This window comes from Prinia subflava, chromosome 4 (assembly GCF_021018805.1).
Source record: "Prinia subflava isolate CZ2003 ecotype Zambia chromosome 4, Cam_Psub_1.2, whole genome shotgun sequence".
NCBI classification, from domain to species: Eukaryota; Metazoa; Chordata; class Aves; order Passeriformes; family Cisticolidae; genus Prinia; species Prinia subflava.
In genome coordinates, this window is record NC_086250.1 from 38,473,532 (window position 1) to 38,493,961 (window position 20,430).

General features: G+C 39.1%; 1 protein-coding gene across 3 annotated transcripts in view; it reads left to right on the forward strand.

The window, feature by feature from the left end:
* The window catches only part of PTPRR (protein tyrosine phosphatase receptor type R), a 140,263-nt gene that overhangs the window by 115,634 nt on the left and 4,199 nt on the right, over nt 1–20,430 (forward strand). For all 3 annotated transcript variants that reach the window (XM_063396466.1, XM_063396467.1, XM_063396469.1), the window contains 5 exons: nt 5,042–5,121; nt 7,228–7,365; nt 13,515–13,625; nt 14,780–14,937; nt 16,922–17,035. In XM_063396466.1, the coding sequence (XP_063252536.1) occupies nt 5,042–5,121; nt 7,228–7,365; nt 13,515–13,625; nt 14,780–14,937; nt 16,922–17,035 (601 nt within the window). The remainder of the gene's footprint in view (nt 1–5,041; nt 5,122–7,227; nt 7,366–13,514; nt 13,626–14,779; nt 14,938–16,921; nt 17,036–20,430) is intronic.

The window sequence follows — 20,430 nt, forward strand, 5'->3', positions numbered from 1 at the left end:
GTGGATAATAATCTCATTATATTCTGTTTCTCTTTTAATTAAACATTTTGTTTTTTGGTTTTTTTCAAAATAGGTTGCAGAATTTCTAACATTACAGTAAATATAGACATGAATAGTTGAGTTTTTATCAATTTTGACATCACCAACGTGAAACAGTTCAGTGATTCAAAATATTACAGAACATTCACACAGAAAAATGTAAATCCTTTGCTTAGGTTTGGAATGAAGAATACTTTTAAAACAAAAGCATATCCTATCAACTAGAAATTTGCTTTCTAAATATCTCTAGAATACCCTTTGCAGGCCTATATTATATATTAGTCACTCAAATTCACACATCCTAAATTATGAGGTTTCTCTCACCCAACCCAAAAATTTGTTCATAGCACACCAAGGCCTTGCAGTCAAACTAATGAAAACTGATGGCCTTCAGCCTCTAGATTAATCTCAGAAATGTGATATGTAGCTGGGAAAGAAGCTTGTGTGGAGTCTTTGCTTCTATTCAGCTCCACTAAAATTTTCTTTGTGTTCAAGGTTAGTTTATCTATTGCAACCAATAGCTGTGTGCATCTGAGTACAGTCAAGAAAAAGTGAAAGGAATTAAAGACAAAATGTAACTGAATGCAAGTTAGATACCAACAATCAGACAAGTCAGTGTCCCTTAGTCTGGCCCAATGTCAACAGGATGTACATGGAGGGTGAAATCCTGGCCCCTTTGATGACAGCAGGACTTTTGCCATCAGCTGCAGTGGATACAAGGTATCACCAGCCCCCCTCTGCCTGACTGGCAGATTTTTGGAAGGAGTTCTCGCTTCCCATAGCATCTCATGGCCAGGCTGCCCCAGCCACCATCACGTTCACCTCGAGTAATGCCTTGCAAATGGGATGAGTCCAATTTCACTGTAGCATGTGTTTTGAATTGGGTCACAACAGCTGGGCTGTGCTTGATGCTGCTGAGCTTTGAGAACCAGCGTGCCTGTGTGTCTTCACCTCCAGTTAGCCAGGATGTGCCACTTGCTCCACGGCACATTTTCAATCCAAGCACACTGCTGGCGTGCACCACAGCTACCCACTGACAGGCACTTTGTAACTGTCCTTGACAGAAATCAGAAGGTTTGTTGTGTGTTAGCACCAGGTTTTTTCAAAGAAGATATTTTGAGGCACATGCTCATAATAAATATTCACACACTCCACATGCAGTCTGAGAGGGTTTGGAAATAATTTGAGTGATTAAATAGAACAGCTTTCCTGGTTTCCTGCTCAGATGATAACAACCCACTGCTTTGTACACCCACATCAGCTTTTCCATTCCCAGCACTGGGTGCGTCTCCTGAATTGAGGCACCTGTGATGACAAGTGACGTCCTAAAAATGCCCAGTGCTGCCAGCTCCACCCTCCATGCTGCTGTGGATATTCTCATTTTCTAAGTGATAATTCCATGACAGGGTGCATGAGGGCAGGTTTGTGTTAGTAGATACCACCCAGTCAGACACACTCATGTGAAATACAGGTAATGCCTATTAAAAATTATTCTATATGGAAAACTACAAAGTACAGGAGATGTTACATTTCTATGACAGATGTTTCAGTTGCATTATAACATAGCCAACACTCTTATGCAAACACCAGGCTGCCACTTTAAGTTCTCTAAGTGTTATCTGCATTACAATAATATTCTAATTCAACTACTGGGGGCTAGTGTGGGATCAGAGTCGAGTGGCTAAGCAGTTCCTTAAGATCAGTGTTTCTCCCTCCTTCCTCCTGACTGTGAGCCCACCCATAGCTCCTGTTAAACCCTGCTCTGTATATTTAGCTGCATCCCCTCTGCCACTGGTCTACAGTATTTCTCACACCCTCTGAGCAGGTTGCCAATCCTGCACACAGATTTCTCAATCTCTCACCACAGCCACATTCCAGAATGTGTGGCAGAACAGCAGTCCTGCTGCTCATTCCTCACCCTCTTATTCCACATTTTCACCTTTGCCTGCTTGTCTCCTGCAGCCCCCAATACATGTCCCTGCAGCAGGACCTCAATTTCCTACTATCTTCTCCTATATCTCCCTCTACTTCTTCAGCCCTATATCTTTCCTACTTTCTGTCTCACTTCCATCTCAAACCAGAAGCAGAATTCTTGTGGTATGTCAGAGTATGCATGGACTTTTGCTTAAAAAGGAGCAAGTGGTTTAACACTATTCTGTGGCTATCTTTGTAGGTACAACACCCATTAGTTTACCATTCCTTGTCCCTCTCTGAAGACTAACCTCAAGTCAAAAATCTGCATGAAAACACCCTTGCAGAACAGCAGATTCACACTAACATGAAGATAGAAACCACTAAGGGGGTCAGACCCAGAAGTCCACAATCCGTTGCTTGAAGTGCTTGTGCTAACACTGGCTCTGACATTCCACTGAAGACAAGGGGAAAGTTTAATCATAAGATCAAAGCACTTTAATATGAAAACATATAAACAGATGCTGGAAAACCATTCTCTTGATGCTGAAATTTTTTAGCTGCCTTGCACTTCTCAGTTCTGACTATAAACAATCATATTTGCTCCAGTTCTGCCCCCTAATGAAAGCACCAATGGAATTCATGGAGTGAATGATCCTCCAGTATCCATGGTGTGGCAGGAGGTTGTCCAGCACTGCTGCCGTATAACCCTGCTTGTTCCCTGCCCCAGGCACTCTCATGGAGGCAAGTTACAGTCCTTTTAACACCCTCCTATTCCTCCAATTTATAAATTCAGGACAACATTAATTTGTTAAAGGTGGAGTAAAAAGAAGCACCTTCTACTCTACTGAGAGAACTATTCCAGACTTTCTAGATACATGGAAAAAACCAGCAGTAATTTTGCCTCAGTTAAAACTATAGAAGACATACTTTATTAGTAATTGTAAGTGCTTAGCAGCACCAGTGCATTTTCAGATGCTTTACAGACATTGATGAATTCAACCTTGCAGTCAACATTTGTCTTTCTGCTGTGGCTTCAGACTCCAAGACTTTGCCATGCATAAGGATAAGATTATTACCTCCCAGGTATTTGTCATTCAGGAGGAAGCTAATGACTTCCATTTGTGTCTGATGACTGCCTAGTGGCTCTGGATCTCTTGTATTGCTCAGGTTTTCCTCATCTCAGAGCTCAGCACTTCCCTATTTCATAACTGATCATGACTGTTAATTTATAAAAGATTCCTGTTCGGAAGCAGTGTTTGTTTCATTGATTGGAGTTGGAAGGCGTCTCAGAAATTGTGAAGCTGACTTAGCTGCTCCCTAGTAACAGAGGGATTTATCTCAAGACATAATAATTAAACTGAATGTTGAGTCTGCTTGGAAGAGGTTTTTTAAGGTAGGGGTCGAGTGACACCAGAATCAGAGGCATTGTGTGAGCTAGAGGAAGTGTGTGTTTTTTCAAGGCCACGTAGCCTGAGGCATTTGTGGAAATGGCTAATAACCACTCTCTGCTGAAAAGAAATGAGAGGTTTCCTGTCCTCATATTGTTAAGGGAAAAAAAAGGGTCTAAGTGAAAAAAGTTAGGAAAGCTAGTACAAAGATATTTTAACACAATTTAATTAGGGTTCACTAGTGCTATTATGCACAGAAGATAAGACTTCCATGTGCAGACTTTGAAGTCATGCAGTCATTTGCATATTTGAAGAAACGTACTTTCAAAGCATCATCCTGGGTTCTACAAAGGCTCCACTCCTGTCCAAGGTGCTCCTGTGACCTCCACTGGGAAAAGGACATAAAATATGTTTGGGATCATTCCTCCTCTTCCTTTGATTTGCAAAGGTTTTATTGTGTTCTTAGGAACAGGATGAAAAGTCACATAAAAAATGCAGAAGCAACTTTGAAAATACTAGGTTTTGCTGCAGCATATGTATATATATCATTTATATATATTTTCATGTAAACAGAAGGGCGACACACTAAACACTGTTTTCTTATCTCTTTCCAGCTCAGTGCCCATGTATGTATCACTAAACGCATTGCCTAGATTGCACTAAGAAAAGGAGCTAACCAAAGACTATTTCCAAACCAATAGATGCCTGTATACTCTCAAAACCCCTGCTAATTATAACTAAGTATTTAAACAAATTGCCAGAAGAAGATCTTTTTTTCAGCGTAGAAATATTTCAATATCATTTTGTTAGGGGTAGAATATTTCTTCAGAAAAAGTGTGAAGAAAGTCAAGTGTGTCCCTAGAAAGCCACAACATGGGCACCTTGCTTCCCATTTCTGTTTCCCCCTTTCTGTTACATTGCATACTTGAGAATATACTGCTTTAATTCCAAAATGGTATTATATGGAGGGCAGGGGGGTGTCACATCATCACAAATGAAGAAGTCAAACCTTCCTTTCCAGGAGGGATTTAATAAGCCCCAGCTCTTTACTCAATAGAACTGGCCCCCACTCCATTATAGAGCATCCAAGACTGAAGAAAAGTGTGAAAGAAAATGTTCTTGTATTTTGGTGTTGTGTCTCCAGTCCAGTACACATGAATGGTCACAAATTGTGTCAGGTCAGGACACAGAACTGAAGGGAAGAATATGGATTACCTAGTCTAGCCCCTTACAGTGAACTTAAATTGATGTAAAACACATATATTTTATTTCATCCCAGGCAGAAGATTCTTTTCTTAATTTAAATCCAACTGTCCAGTGCAGTCTGAACACTACAGCTTCCAGCAGAAATACTAAAGTCAAGTTCAAAGGGCTTGGTGTAATTATGAGCCACTGTAGAATGATAGGACACATGTTTCAGACAGTCTAGGCAGGCCAGCTCGATAGGCAGCACGGGCAGACTCGACCTCGCTGAGCATTGCCTGGGCCAGACAGTGTTGCTTCAGTGCCCACAGCCGAGCACCATGCCTTTGTTACATGGGATGATCCTTTGCAGAAGGATGAATTTGGTGCATAATTCTTTACTGCTTGACAACCCCAACTAACAGTAGGTTTCTTTCCTTCAGAAAGTCGTTGATTCTCATTAGAAGTCTTCTAACTATGGGTTTTCTTATTAATTTCCATCTTCCTTGTGCTCTTAGATCCTCTAAGCAGAGTGTATTTGAAACCAAAAAATCCATCTGACTCCTTGAGTACCTACATAAATGCTAACTACATTAGGGTAAGTAAATGTACACTCTCCATGTACTTCTGAGAAAATATTTTATTTACCATGTGAATAGCTGGTTTTGCCAAGATGCCATTTATTTTATTCTTACCCATCTTCACTGAGAATTCCAAATCTTTTTGTCTACATATGTGTGATACAAAGAGTTTCATGAGCCATTTCTAACAACGATCACATAGTCATGAATGTACAAAAGTGGTTGTAATAAAAAAAAGTCAAATATTTTATAAAAAACATTGATAAATACATGCACTAATGTCTATTTACTTTGGTATTTACTGTTTCATATTGACCTAGTCCCTTAGCGTAAAGAAAAGAGGGTTACCTTTAAACAGTGACAGATACCAGTATTTTCAAGATACCAATTGATAGTCCTGAAATCAACAGTTAAGTAATTAAATGAATACTGTAACAGGTTTGTGAAAAGGAACATTAACAGACATGTTAAATATACACGTATGTGTATTGTGTGCCCACAACGCAGCCATTCACATTTTACTCCCTGTACTGGTCACATGACACAATGACATAACCAGCATGAACCCTGTTAGAAAGCAGCATTTCTAAGTGTCAGGAATGCTACACTCCTTGATCACACACACAGACACACATACCTGCACACAGAGCTTTCCTGAACTCGTGACAGAGTATATGCTAAACAGACTACGAAGAAACAACTTCAATCATATTTTAGGAGTGTAGTCCTCTAGCTGCAAAATTTAATGTTTTCTTTAGAGTTATTATCCAGACCCTCAGCTGGAATAAAGGTAATAGTGCAATGGAAATTTGGCCACAGAGCTCTACAGTGATGTTGATTTTTTCATTAACAGCACATTAATATGTAGGTACACAGCACCATGCCCCTTACCCTGCCTCACTGTGCAGCCTGTACTTTCAGCATTTCTTATGAAGACATCATCATGTAACTAAATAGAGTGGTTCTGTTTGGACAGCAACAACATCATATCCAAGAACCAGGCCATTTGTTGCGTTCCCTGAGGTCTCCCTTTTCCTTATGCCACCAGCCTTCACTCTCTCATATGGTGATTCCTCCTGCTACCAACACCAGTTGAACTGTCAGCACCTGTGGAAAAAATGCAACCCACCAATGAAACGAAATTTTATGTCCATGTACACAAAATCATTGGGCTTGCTGGGATCCGGACAGACCTGTCTTGGACAAAGTCTGTTCAGGCAGATTGGTGAGTGGCAGGAGGGCAGTTTGTGCCAGCTGAGGATTATCCCACTGGTTAATGCAATGAGTAACAGCTGTCATGGAAAAAGGCTTCCAAAAGGAAGACCCAAGGCTAGAGGCTCCCACACCAGCTCAGGCTGTTCTCCATTTGTTCATTCTCTTCAGACATTGCCAGGCTCTCTCTGCCTTGCTGTTGGGCACCCTGTCACTGCACAAAATCGTAATTTCTCCTTTTCACACAAAAAATAAGAAAGTGTGTCTTTTTTTCCCCATTTCTTCTTGTCTTTCCCTCTCTTCTGCTTCCCCACTGTTTGCCTGACGTTTCTTTGACCTCCTGAATGCTTGTGTGTCTTGGGACTCCCTATAGTCCCTATATATGTTGTCCTTCCTACAGAGTATCATAAGGGCACTTCTCCCTTAGAAAACATGTATAGCAGAGTCTTTGACTCCACAAGCAATCATGTATTTTAAAGTTTTTTCCAGTCATGACTCTTTGTAGATACCAGTTTTATAGTTCTTCTTTTCTCTCCTGTGGCTAGTTGAGTATAAACAAGCTTGTTAACACTGCTGCAATTTAAATTATAGATTAAAGTACCACTGGATGAGGAAAGTCCCAATAACTGGAGAAATGGAGTTAGCTAAAAGAAGCCAAGTAAGCAGGGAAATTTAAGAGGAATTGTTGTATTCTCAGGACCATTTAAGTTCATCAAATCAGTTTCCGGAGAAAAAACTGTTCTACTGAAAAATTTCTGATCTGCTCTACTTTTAGTTGCAACTCCTTTCAGTTCAAATATTTTTTTTATTTCAGATTAATTTTTCTGCTCTTTCTGCTCTTTTATTCACCTGTAATATTGATTGATCACATGAATTTAAAGTAAATGCTTTTGTGTCTGTTTCTTAACCAGGGATATGGAGGTAAAGAGAAGGCTTTCATTGCAACTCAGGGACCCATGATTAATACCGTGAATGATTTCTGGCAGATGGTTTGGCAAGAAGACAGCCCTGTCATTGTTATGATCACAAAGCTGAAAGAAAAAAATGAGGTATGACAACTAGCCAAACTGAGAAATGATTCCTATGGCTGCATGCTATAGAAGGGACTTCAGAAGATACGGAAGGAAACTAGCAGATAACTGATTCTTAAATAATCTGTTAATAAGATATGTGGAGAATAATAAGGGGGTAGCCAAATACACCAAGTGCAATAGGATAACCATCATAAGCCATTATGTATTAAAAAAAAGAATTTCATTTTCTAGATCTGTGCTTTTGGGTTCCTAACTTTTAAAGAAACACCTCATTTATGTGTTGGTCACCTCTGTATTTCTTTTTACTTTCTAGTATATAAAGACCAGATGGTTAATGTTATGATTAGCAGCTTCCTAACATGGCTGAAGTTTGCACTTTGTTATAATGTCAAGGATTTCATCCATTCCCAATGTTACAAATCTTCTGGACCATCCCAGAAATACAGTTTAGGCTCCCAGATGCCAGCATCACAGAGGAATTTATACAGAATGGAAATAATACTCTTTACCTTGGTATCAATTAGACTTGATAATTGCATTTTAGTGGCTAATGGCCAACTAACTGCCTGTTATGCATTCCAAGACTTTTGCATCAATTCCAAACTATATCTTCAATATCTTTATTTAGTAATCATGTAAATTTTTGTCAGGATTTCCTTGATAGTGTCAGAATCCATATTTCTGATTATCAAAAACTAGGAACAAAAATCACTCTCCCATGCAGAAGGCCAACACAAAACCCGCTCTGGAAAACTGAGTATTAAAGAAGTGGTTTACAGGGCTTGTGGACAAGAGAGAACCAGAAATAAAGGAGATGGATTTTTTTCTTGAGTCCAGACTTTGTAAGGATTCCCAGCTCCAGGAAGGTGCTTCAATCAAGTCTCAGCACACTACCACAGAAGCACCAGGGCTATATGTCCCCTGCTACGCTCACACCCCTGCTATTCAAACTCAGATGCATGATGGTAGAGCAACAGAGTTTAAACAGTTTCTAGTCTGAGTGATCAAGGAGCAAGAGTCTGAGTGCATTCCCAGGGCTCAAACCCAATGCTCCATTTAAATGTGCACTCAGTAGACATACTCTGCTTTCTTCTGCCCTTGACTGTTGCTTCACTGTTTTTCAGCATGAGTTTGGACTTCTAACATGAACCTAAATCCCAAGGGATTTTGAGAAACTATATATGAAAAGTAGGTTGGTCCTGTAAAATGTCCCAAGACTTACTTCCAAACCAGGTGCCATTTTGCACTAGACTGTTCAAAGAGGTGATCAGAATCCCACATTTAGGATTAATCATGAAAGTACAGCAGTCAACCAGGCTAATAGACCAAAAGAGTAAGTATTTCACTGAGGAAATGCTGACTGTTTAAACACTCACATCTGACACAGTGTAAGAAGAATGACTTGAAAGAAGTGCCCAGTGGTTTTCATCATTCCAGGAAGCTCTGTGTTTACCTGAGTTACGCAGGCTTTAGGCGCTGGTGTTTATCGGCATTGTTGTGCCTGGCAATTGTAATTTCCTTCACATAGAAAGGGTGAGGAATCTCAAGTCGTTCCCAGGCTATATAGGGAGGCTGTGTTTGTGCAAGCTGTCCTGTCTAGAAAGCTTAGGACCTCTCCCACTGTCAGCAGGTTCCTCCTGAAACCTTGCTTGCTATTGAAAAGGAAGCAAACTCTTATTGGCTATGCTCAGCATATTATCTTCACTGTTGAAATGTTTGCTTTCTATAGAGAAGTCAAAACCAGATCTTATTTAACCTAATAGCACTTGGTATTTTTTTCCTTTCTGGTGTCTGCTTTATTTCCATCACTTTCAGGGAGGTACATCTGCAGTATACAGACATATAAATACCTTCATATCTGCAAGCACATTTATCCATTCATCTACATTCACCCCTGAACAAATAAACCTCCATAACTGACTCTCATGTATAGGCCATATTCCTCAGTTGCTATAACACCAGTCAGCCACAATTGGAGCTATGATGTACTGTAATGTATGAAGTAATGTATAATGAAGGAGCTGTCAAATGAGAGACACACAAAAAACCTCAATCTCAACAACAAATTAATTTATTTTGCATAAGAAAAATTATTTGGGACATTAGTGTCCTAGTTCAAGACATTGATGTAACAAATTCACATTAGCGATGGGAATTGTGTGAAATGATGATGTATAAAGGTTTTCTATAGAGTTACTTCCATGTATCAGATGAAAAAATCGTTTAGACTTGCCGTGGTAAGTATGAGTTTTTGCAAGATGGATAAAGATATGAGTGTAGAGTGAAGAGCAACATATTTATTTCAGCTGTACAAAGAAAACATGCAGAATTTGTAAAACCTGTCCTCAAAACTGCACAATGTCTGAAGAAAATTAAAATCTACCTGTGCAAGGAGAGTCCACAGCAAAGGACCTTCTGCCTGAATAACTGGTGAGAAACTTGGAAACTAGGCCATGGTTTTGGGGTTAGTATGAGGAAAAACACATCTCATCTAGTGCTCTAGGTACCCTCTGTGGTCACTGAAGAGCAGTAGTCACCTCCAGAGGCGGATCCATCCCACTTTGAGAGAATGAGCTAAATCACTAACTGAAGGTGTCCATCTCTAATTCTGTACTAGTATTCTAGAACACAATCCTCCAAAGCTTTACACACAAGGCACATATATATTACTGAGTTTAGTCAGAACAACTGAGCAGTGGAATTTAGATAAATACATGGGGTGTAAGAATGTCACAGACATATATATATTATTTCATAGAGAAGTTTATAGACTTCTGTTGTATCAACTGATTTTTGTCATTGAGCTATGTACTACAGCAATAATAAGCATTTATTCTGCCTTCAAAACTTACTAGCAACATTACCTGTTAAACAGGAACATATTTTGGGAAGTGTAAGTAAAGAATCCTGTACAGCATTCTGCAAGAGAGAACTAATTCTGCCTGATGCATCAGATTACTCAGATAATGCAAATCTTGTTGTCAGTCTAGGACAATCTTGTTAACTCGCTGTTTAAAGCTCATGTCATAGTTCATGTAACATTTTTTCCCAGTTGGTCTATATATGGTATACCCTTATATATGTACAGCCAAGAAGATTCTGGAATTCAGAAATCTTACCTTTTACACATTTCCCATAAGTCTCTTTGAAGATTACTTATTAGCTGGGTATTGGTACCACAGATAGGTTTTGGAAGAACTTAGGAAGATTTGGTGCTAACTGTGAGGATTTCAGTATATTAAGGCAAATCCCCCAAGCCCTCTTTAGTTAGTAGTGACAGTAAATAGAGGCAGGAGTAAAAAGAGATTCTGGAATAGAAGCTTTGCTGTTATTATTCTTTTACTGTTGTATTATTGGAACCTTGAATGTGTAAATTTATAGGCATAGCTATATGGAGAAATACCCCAGAAGCAGAGTTGCAGTAAAGCAACTGCACAAATATTTGAGAATTGTTAAACTAATTTTGTGCAGGGTCCAAGTCCAGTGAATGTAAAGGCAGTAAATAGCATGTCACTAGGGACAGCCTTCCTCCATTCGCAGAACTGGGACCAGGCTGCAGTAGGCGCAGTTCTGGCGAGTTGAAAACATTGCCTGTGATAAATCACGGGTGCCAGCCCCAGACTGAGGCGGGGCCAGATCCTCCCAGTCATGGAGATCCACCTCAGGAGCAGTCCCATGGGCCTTGGCACCCATGGGCATAGGGTAGGGTATGCCAGGAGACAGGAGAGGGAATGGGAGGAAGCACAAGCCTGCAGCCCTGTTGCAGGGGGAAGGACAAAGGCTGAAATCAATTAAAAGTCATGTGAGAGAGTGTTTTTGTATAAACTTCCCGTTTGTCAGGGAATGTTTAGTTGGGGGTGGGGAGGGGCCATGTTTAGAAGTTTCTGATAAATACTGTGTGCAGTGAGTTTTTACTGCTTGCACACATGAGGCTGGACACCAGACTCCTCATCCACTATATCTGATGTTTGAACAGGTTTAAAATATACCTACTAGAGAAGAATCTTTTATGTCCAAGTAACTTGGACTTGGGGCAGTTTAATTTTTTTTGTTATGGTCCTGAGGTTTTATATATTATTTTCTGCATATCTGATAACTTTATCTTTCCTATTGCCATCTTTTTCCCTATTTTCAGTTAACTTTCAGAAACATGTGAATTCTCCACTCTTTAGAAGCACTTGCATCAGCTTATCCCACCTGTATTTTCAAGGCTATTTTTAAAGCAGCAACACTATTTTTAAAAGATGCACAGCAACAGTGTTAAAAATAATCCATTGTATCTCACTAAATGTAGACGGACTGTTAAATGAAAGTTATTTTAATGAACAGGCACATTTCATTGTCCACCCAGCACAAGCTGCCAATTCCAGTTCTGGGAAAGAGTCAAGAAAAACACTCTTCTGGAGTGCCTGAAGGCTTTGTAATGAGCATTGCATGTTCGCATTTATCAAGAAGTCTCAGGAGTTTACTCAACTATTGTTGATTGTCAGGGCACAATTGTGTATTTAGACTTTTCTTTTTCCCATATTAGCACTGAAAACTACACTCCCAGGGAGGGGCATGAACTGCAGATCTGGCAGATGATAGTAACTATATGTGTCACATGGGTAACTCTGGAACTTGTGAACGCTCTTTTTTGTACAAATTTCTAAGTATTTTATTGCCATTCTCGATCTCTTCGGGGAGGCAGCAAATTTAGGACGTTCGAGTGGTTCTGCAAAAGACAGGACTTGAACGAAACCAGTCAGAATGGCCAGCATTATTTCAGGAAATGTGGCTTTCACACACTTACACTATTAAGGTAATGAGCATCTATTTTTAGAAAAGTATTTATGCAACTGAGGTGATTCAGTTCAATCCACTATTGGGTTATCGAGTAGCAACTTAAATATCACACCTGGTGGTAAAGGCTTGCATTTCACTGGTTGTTTTTCTGGATCATTTTTAGCAGTATTTACTGGAAGTTATGCTTTATGGCAATTAATTATATTAAAGGGATTGTTTCATTTTGCTGCATAATATAGGTTACTATCTATCTACATGTATACCAGTTGCTTCAGCAAGGGTTTATAAGGAAATACAAACAAGGTCTTTCTGGGATTCCTATTATTGTAGAAATGTTCTCTTGGGGTTTGGGAGTTTTTTGTCTGTTTATTTGGTTGGTTGGGGTTTTATACCTGTGTATTGGATATTAAAATAGACGGTTTCCTTTAAGTGTTGAGGTGTCCTTTTATTTAATGAATGAATTGGGCTGGGCAGCATTATTTCAGAAAATGTGGCTTTCAAACACCTTACATTCTTAAGGGAAAAAGCATCCATTTCTAGAGAAGTATTTATACAACAGAGATATTTGTTTTCATATAGCCTATGGAGATACTGTAATTGAAATAAATACTTGAAGATAATAAATACTTGAAGACTTGAACATAAGTGAACTATTGCAGGGAGAAAATAAAATTACTTGCCTTGTAAATACTGTTTCTTCATCTCCTTTTTAGTAGATGTTTATTGGATAAATTGCTGAAATAGTGTAACACTATTGATTCATTGAGAATTTTGCATACAATTTTGTGTAGCCCTAGGAAGACTAAAGAAATTTTTTAACACTAATTTCCAGAAATTTATATAGTAAAAAAGCTCAGGTTCTTCAAAATACTTTAACATGCACATTAAGTCCAATTGACTTTTGTAAGATCTAAGGACACTTTTACATGCTTTCTTGTATCAGGGCCCAGGAGAGTAAATAGGATAAAAAGTCTTGTGAGCAGAGGACAAATTATGAATCTCTTGCTCAGAGGGAAATCCCATTGGGAAAGACAAACCTTCAAAAGTTGAATTTTTGAGTTTTCTAGGAAAAAAAACTCTTTAATTTTAAATGTGGGAAATAATTTCTATAACTAAACTTCACTGAGCTTTTAAGAATAAAAACAGCTGTGCAAATTGTTCTGTGGAGAAGATCTATACTGTAAAACTCAGATTCTGAAAACCAGGCCTAAGTCATTCAGTAAGAACTCTGCAAAATCTTATTTAGGAGTTCTTCTGACATTAATAACACTTTCATTGAATTCATCTGAATTTTGCAGAAAAATACATTCTGTGTAAAATTAGATATGAATATGGCTCCAGGATCCAGTTTGTTGATGACACTGATGCTTGCTTTCCAGAAATGTGTGCTTTATTGGCCAGAAAAAAGAGGAATCTACGGGAAGGTTGAAGTCCTTGTGAACAGTGTGCAAGAATGCAAAAACTATACTGTCCGTCAGCTTACAATAAAGGTAATAATCTGCATCTGAGAAGTACAATTCACAATGCTCTCATTCCTTTAATGCTAAATAAAGTTAAATATTTGCTTTATTAAAGGGTATAAATTTTTGCAGGAGGAGCTATGAAGCTGCAAGGTAGGGTTGAGACCAAAGTACTGGAATACTTATTGTATTGCCACTTCATATCACTCTGGCAATAGAAAAGTCTTCAAAAAAGAGTCCAAGTTTCATTGTCTAGAACTGTGTTTGTTTTGGGGCCCTTCTAGCATTGCCAAGGCAAAGTAAAGGGATTTTAGTTAATGACAGAACTAGCATAGCATCGCTCTAAAAAAAGATATGCTGCTCATATTGTGTGCTAAGTGCAACTATAACCTATCCGAGAAGCTAAAAATACAAATAAATAAGGAAATCTTCATGCTTTCCTGGTTCTCACTAAATATTAGTTGTGCAAAATAAGACAGATGCCCCTCTTCTGAGTTAACTCCTCATAGTACACTCTCATGCTATCAGATTGGCCTGCTACTCCTGACAGAGCATTACAGTAAATAATGTATGGGGAAAATTTGTTTAGTGTTTCAGCCCCAGCACCGAGAGGTAAGCAGAAGTCATATCATCCAATATGAATTACCCTAGCCCGTACTTAGCCCCTTGTTGAAGTAAGTGGTAGTAGACTCTGTTGGAGAGAATAACAAACAGAGTTTTATCAAACTGGGATATCTTATTAAACTAGAAGGGCAGTTCTTCTGCATCTTAACTTCAATACCCTTGTAATTTTAGTATCAGACCCTAATGATAAGAACCTTAAAAGGTAGAAGTACATGATAATTCAGAAATTCAGAAGCCCACATTAAGCTATTCTCTCTAGATGTTGTTGCTGATATATCACAGACCTCTGACAGTTCCCTATTGACAATACAGTCATTAAGTCAATAGTCAGATGGATAAAACAGAACTTACACAGCTGGAAAAACAGCCAAGTTTTCAGGTGCACAAATCCTTCTTACAATTAGGTGTCTGGAAGCACATCAGTTCCATCCACAGTTCCATCCTCCAAGTCTAACATAAAAATTGTTTAATCTCTTAACACTTTACTGTCTTTCTACCATAACATTGTAAGCAATAAAAAGAACACAGTTGTTCATATAAAATCTTTGTGTTATTTTCAGCAAGGAAGTCAGTCCCGCAGTGTGAAGCACTACTGGTACACATCCTGGCCAGACCACAAAACCCCCGAAAGCGCTCAGCCTCTGCTGCAGCTCATGCTGGATGTGGAAGAGGACAGGGTGGAATCACCAGGCAGAGGGCCTGTCATTGTGCACTGCAGGTAATTAGCCAGTCCTTCTCTGAAGTGACTACCTAAAGCAAGGCTACAGCACACTGCATCAAATAACCCCGCTAAAGAACGTGTTTGGGGAAAAGTAAGATTCCTCTTCATGCTAATTGACATTTTTAGTTCATATTTGGGGATATGAGTTTTGGAGAGAATTCCCTTGTTGTTAGCAGATCGCTTCTGAACTGTTGTCTATTTCTGTTAATGAACCCTGCTTTTTAAAGACCAGCTGGAAAAATTATTTTCCTTTTGTATCTTATTTATGATTTGCTTACTATTTTGTCTTGTTGCATGATTACATACTTAATTCAGATGCAGTACCTGGTGACCAGTAAGCTAAAATATTGCAAAGCAAGTCAGTTTTGAAGAGCAAGCATCAGGTACAAATTTGGAGACCAAAACACATCAGTACTACAATTTGTGAACATTTTCACAAAAGCAGTTGGTTGGATATTCAAGTGTTATTCAGTACTCAAGAACAGAGTTTTACTTACACAAATTACAATGCCAGAGAATGACCTTCTAATAATTCTAATAATTCGATTTTATTGCTTTATATTGATTCATTACTCCATGTTGCAATTTAAGTAATAGGAAATAGCACTGGATTTGTTATATTGGTGAAAAGAAGTAGATGAAGCGACACAGAAAGTAAAAATAAAATTAGTGTTTTCTTACTTGGTTTCTCTCATAACAGTGAAAATACATCTCTTTCAGTTGGGATAATACTTTTTTTTCCTAGAAATACATTAAATCAGAACTTTTCATCTTGAACAACTTCTTTCTAGTTCCATATTTGGAGATTTAGAGAAATGGAAGACAGATTTGTACCACCCATAATCTTTGGAAACTAGAATGTGATGAATAAGCAACTTGCCCAAATTTTATGCAGCTGTATTTATCAGGAATTGTAGTTTCCCTAACAATGCAGAAATCTGTGATGGCTATTGAGATTTCCCTTTTTCTAGTACGGATCTTCAGTAATGAAGGTCTTCAGAAGAATGGGATGTCCTTCTGAGATGAGTGACATGACAGTAAGGTCTGTAAGCATAGGCAGGCATTTATTAATGATTAAAGAGATATCCTCTCAATTGTGATTAAGATATCATCACAGTTGTGATTAAAATTCATAGTTCTTCAGTCACAACTCAACTATCTATATGTTCACTACACTGTGGTCTACAAATCTCACACTCCATTTTCCAGTCAGACAGTTTCTTCCCTTTTTGTCTGAGTGAGAGGGCTATGAAGATCTGGACCCCAAATTCATGTTTTAACTATTTTCCTCCAATTCTCCTGCCATTCAGCATGAAAGCCATGAGCTGCACTGCATTCCACATTACTTAAGCAAGAAACAGAAGGGGGAAGAGATTCTCAAAATTGTTGAGGCCTCAGGGATAAAAATAATGCCAAAATGGCTGTTTCCCAGCAGGCATAAAAAAAATCTGGGGAGCTATGGCATCAAATCCTTCACCATCCTACAGAATCACAGGAGAGAGAGTTAACTTCATCAGCATGGGTCTAGGTCTTTTTTGCCTTCATGGTTAGAGGCATGGTTAGCAGAACCCCTGTATACTTTGAGGGCTTTAAACATAAAGCCCTACTGAATTTTGTCTTTTGGTTGGCTTCTCCCCCTTATCAGTGCTTATCTCTATCATTTGCTTGGACTGGGCCAGAGAATACTCACTTTGTAGAGCTAATGAAGCTTGGGGTTTTTTACCATACACTTGTGTGCAATCTGAAAAAATGTAAGCTTCACAATTACCCACAACTGGACTGCTGGAACAGTGCACACTTTCATTTCCCTCTATGAAAGTGAGCTGAGAAGTCAGCCTTGCTGGACATGCACCCAGGAACTGTGAGTTCTAGGAATTCCATGTTTCATATTTTTTTGGGTTTTCGTATATATTTAGTGTTTTCCATGTAACTCCTTGATCTGTGAACTTCATTCCCCTATTAAATTTTGCCTTCTTTTCAGTGCTGGTATAGGAAGAACTGGATGTTTTATTGCCACAGCCATTGGTTGTCAGCAGTTAAAGGAAGAAGGAGTTGTAGATGCACTGAGCATTGTCTGCCAGCTACGAGTGGATCGGTGAGTTCCAGAAGAGTCACAAATCAGTCAGTGATTCTGAAATCATTACCAAAATGATTTGGTAATGATCAGTAATGATTCAGTAATGATTCTGAAAACATTTTCACAGTTGAATGTTACTTTACATTAAATGGCTGCCATTTCTTTTGCTGAGCTTTATGACCATATGAACTGAAGGTATTTCAAGGTCACATTTGTATTTAGGTCCTAAATAAGGAATCATGCTGTTTTCTGGGTGAAAATTCCATTGAATGAAATTCCCCTGAAATGACAATCCTGTAGTTGCTGGGGACTTGTCACTTCTCTTTTCCCCCCACCCTAGAACTTTCTGCTTGCTGTCTGCATCATCCCATTAGGACACAAGAGAGGTGAGGCAATATGGAGACAAGGGATTTTCCTTGAGCCTGGATTGACAGAGAAATACAGGCTCACTGAGTGAGTAGTTTCTTTGAGCACTGGAGAAGACAAATCTGGTGCTGTTGCAGTTTCCTCACCTGTGCTGTGGGGTCCTTTTGAATTGAGTTGACAAATTTACCCAGCCTAAGAAAATACCAAGGCATTTGTTCCAGATTTTTCTGAAGTCAGATCAGTTCCCTGACTGAATTCACAGCTTGGGAGCAGGAACAGTGTAAGTCAGCACTGTTGCAGAGTGCTTTGTTTTGTCAAATCATGGCTGAAGAGGGATATGTGTTTTAAAGAAGGATGTGGGTATTGTGCATAATGGAAACTGTTGGGTTGTACTTTTCTTTCTTATTCTGCTTGAAAAAACGGGATTTTGTATAAAATAAATAAACATGATTGCACCAAGAATAGATGAGATAGATGAGTCTCCTCTTCTGCTGTAGGTACCAGGTCATATAATCTCCTTGCAAGTATCTTAACTTCTTCTGACACGCATGTTTTCTTTAAATTAAAAACATCTATAAGAGTGCAAATGCTGAAAAGGAGCTTAGGTTAAAGGGTTTATACAGATTTTTTTTGTGTTGTGAAGAGCTTTGAAAGGTACTGGAACTGTGAAGTGCAGAAGGACCAGAATCCATATAGCTGACTGTGTTCATGGATCATCTCCTCTGCCTTCCCCTCCCATATGGCTTCATCATACTAGACATTGTAATATGATCTTATAGGGCAACATTTTACACTTGGAGTGTAAAATTCTCCAAGGGGAGTTATTGACCTAAAAACCTCAGCAGCAAAATAAGAAGGAATAGCTGAGGGAAAAATTCTTACTCTGTTTTAAATTATCAACTGCAAATTTCCAACTCTCTTTTCTGAATATCTATCTGTCTTATTGAGAAATGTTTGAAATATTCTTCCCCATTTTAGTATTTCTATTATGATATGACCTTTTTCTTATTGCTTTTACAATGCACTATAGAAAAGTGGAAGCAAACTCTGGTCTCAACTGCCTGTTTTCATATCCCCATTTCAGACATAAAAAACAACCCATATTTTCACCATTATTAACTGACAATACAATTTTATTGATGGATCTGCCTAATGAACTTTCTTTTAGTATCCTAGTATCTTAAATAAACTTGGAAAGAGAATGGAAATCTGACAGAAATACAACATTCATAACAGCAATTTCCATGACGCAAAACTTGTTGTAAGAATTGTTAAATATTGTGATTTGTACATTTCTGTATTTTTTCAAGTTTCAGGTTAGTGTATAGACTACAGAGGTCTTGCTTCATATTCTCAGGCATTGCCTGAGACAAAGAGTATATCTCTGTTTTAACTTTTAAAGGCATTTTTCTGGATAAAACTCAGTAACCAGAATCTGTCTTTTCTTGTTGGTTTTTTTTTTTCCAGTTGGCCATATTGCACAATGAATCTCACTGAACTGGCAGTCAGTTTATAGTCATGATTATTAAGGCAACACTTAGAAGCCCCTAAGCCTACAGTGGCCACTGCCAGCCCTATAAGATCATGGGTCCATAAAGTAGGCAAGGGTCACTGTTACATGGACTAAGCTCACTGAGTCTGGCCTCCCCTGCTGTCACAGTCCTGACATGGTGGTGATTGGCAGGTGGTGTGTGAGACAGGGTCATTACACGTCATGAAGCTGGCAAAATGCCCTTAAAGCCCACAAAACTTGGCTGCAAGAGCTGGCTGTGGCCATCACGGTGTTGCACTGCAGACACCAGCACAGCCAACTTCAGCAGTGGAGTACGAGCAGAGCAGGAGCAGTGCTGAGGCTGTCTTCCTCATTTATGCTGGCCAGCAGCTGAGCTGCAGTTTTTTTCTTTGTGGATCAGATTGGCCTCAAAAAAAAAAAAAAGGGAGTTTAGCAGAACAGGATGGTTTTATCTGACCACCTGGGATCCAGCAACCTGACTAGGAGGTACACTGAGTATTTTATCCTGTCTCCACTAAGTTCCCAGCTGCTCTAGCTTATGCTCAGAGCTGCATCTTCCAAACACAGGTTACTGATGGAATGACCACACTCAGGGATATGGACTTTTTATCACATGAGTCCATGACCACATTTCTGCCAAAGTGAATCAAGCAATAGGAATAGGAAAAAAGAAAAGAGCTAACTTGAGGGACTCATGAGTGGCGTTGTAGTGACTTACCAAAACACCCCTATTGCCCAGAATATTCAATGAAAACCAAACAAGCATCCAGGCAAATTGCAGATGGCGGCAAAAGTTATGCTGGAAAATAGTTTAATTAATGGCCCATGTAGCTCTCCCTGGAAACAGAGTTTTAAATAGCACTCCAACAAGGATTGAGACAGGACAGAGCTGTTCCTAGGTAAGGGTATGTGCAGGTACCACTTTCTTCTTAGCTGTTTAGTGTAAGTTAAGGGGTGGATGGATCTGAATCATCAGTGCTGAGCTGATATGAGAAAATGGACCATCCACTTAAAATACTGGCCCAGGATGGAAACACAGCCATAGTCTGTGTGAATTTGTAAAAAGACAGACCCACAGGTCTGCTCAGCTTGCTTTTTTTTCTCAGTTCATTTTTTATATTTTGCAACAGAAACAGGAAATGTTTGATGTGAGGCATCTTCAAGACTTACTGTGACATTGAGAAACTTTGCACATTCTTAACCTTAAAGGCACATTCTTGGAATGACATCCGATAACTTTGCTCTTGGCTCCTCAGACAGGATGAAAAGAGTTTCCAGTGTGCGTCAATTCATTGTTTAAGTGTTTTGACTAATGGCCTCAGGTTAAAAAAAAAAACCCAAAACCCTGCATCACATTCATTCTGGAGCAGACTGCATGCAGCTGCACTAGCAGCAAGGCAGAGGACAGGGTAAAGGACCCTTTATGCACCCACTGCTACCCAAGCAAAGATGGTCACAGTCCCTAAGCCCTCAGGATACCAGGGTCTGTTTCTTCCAAGAACCAGCTCAAAGAGTCTCAAAGAAGCAAAGAGCC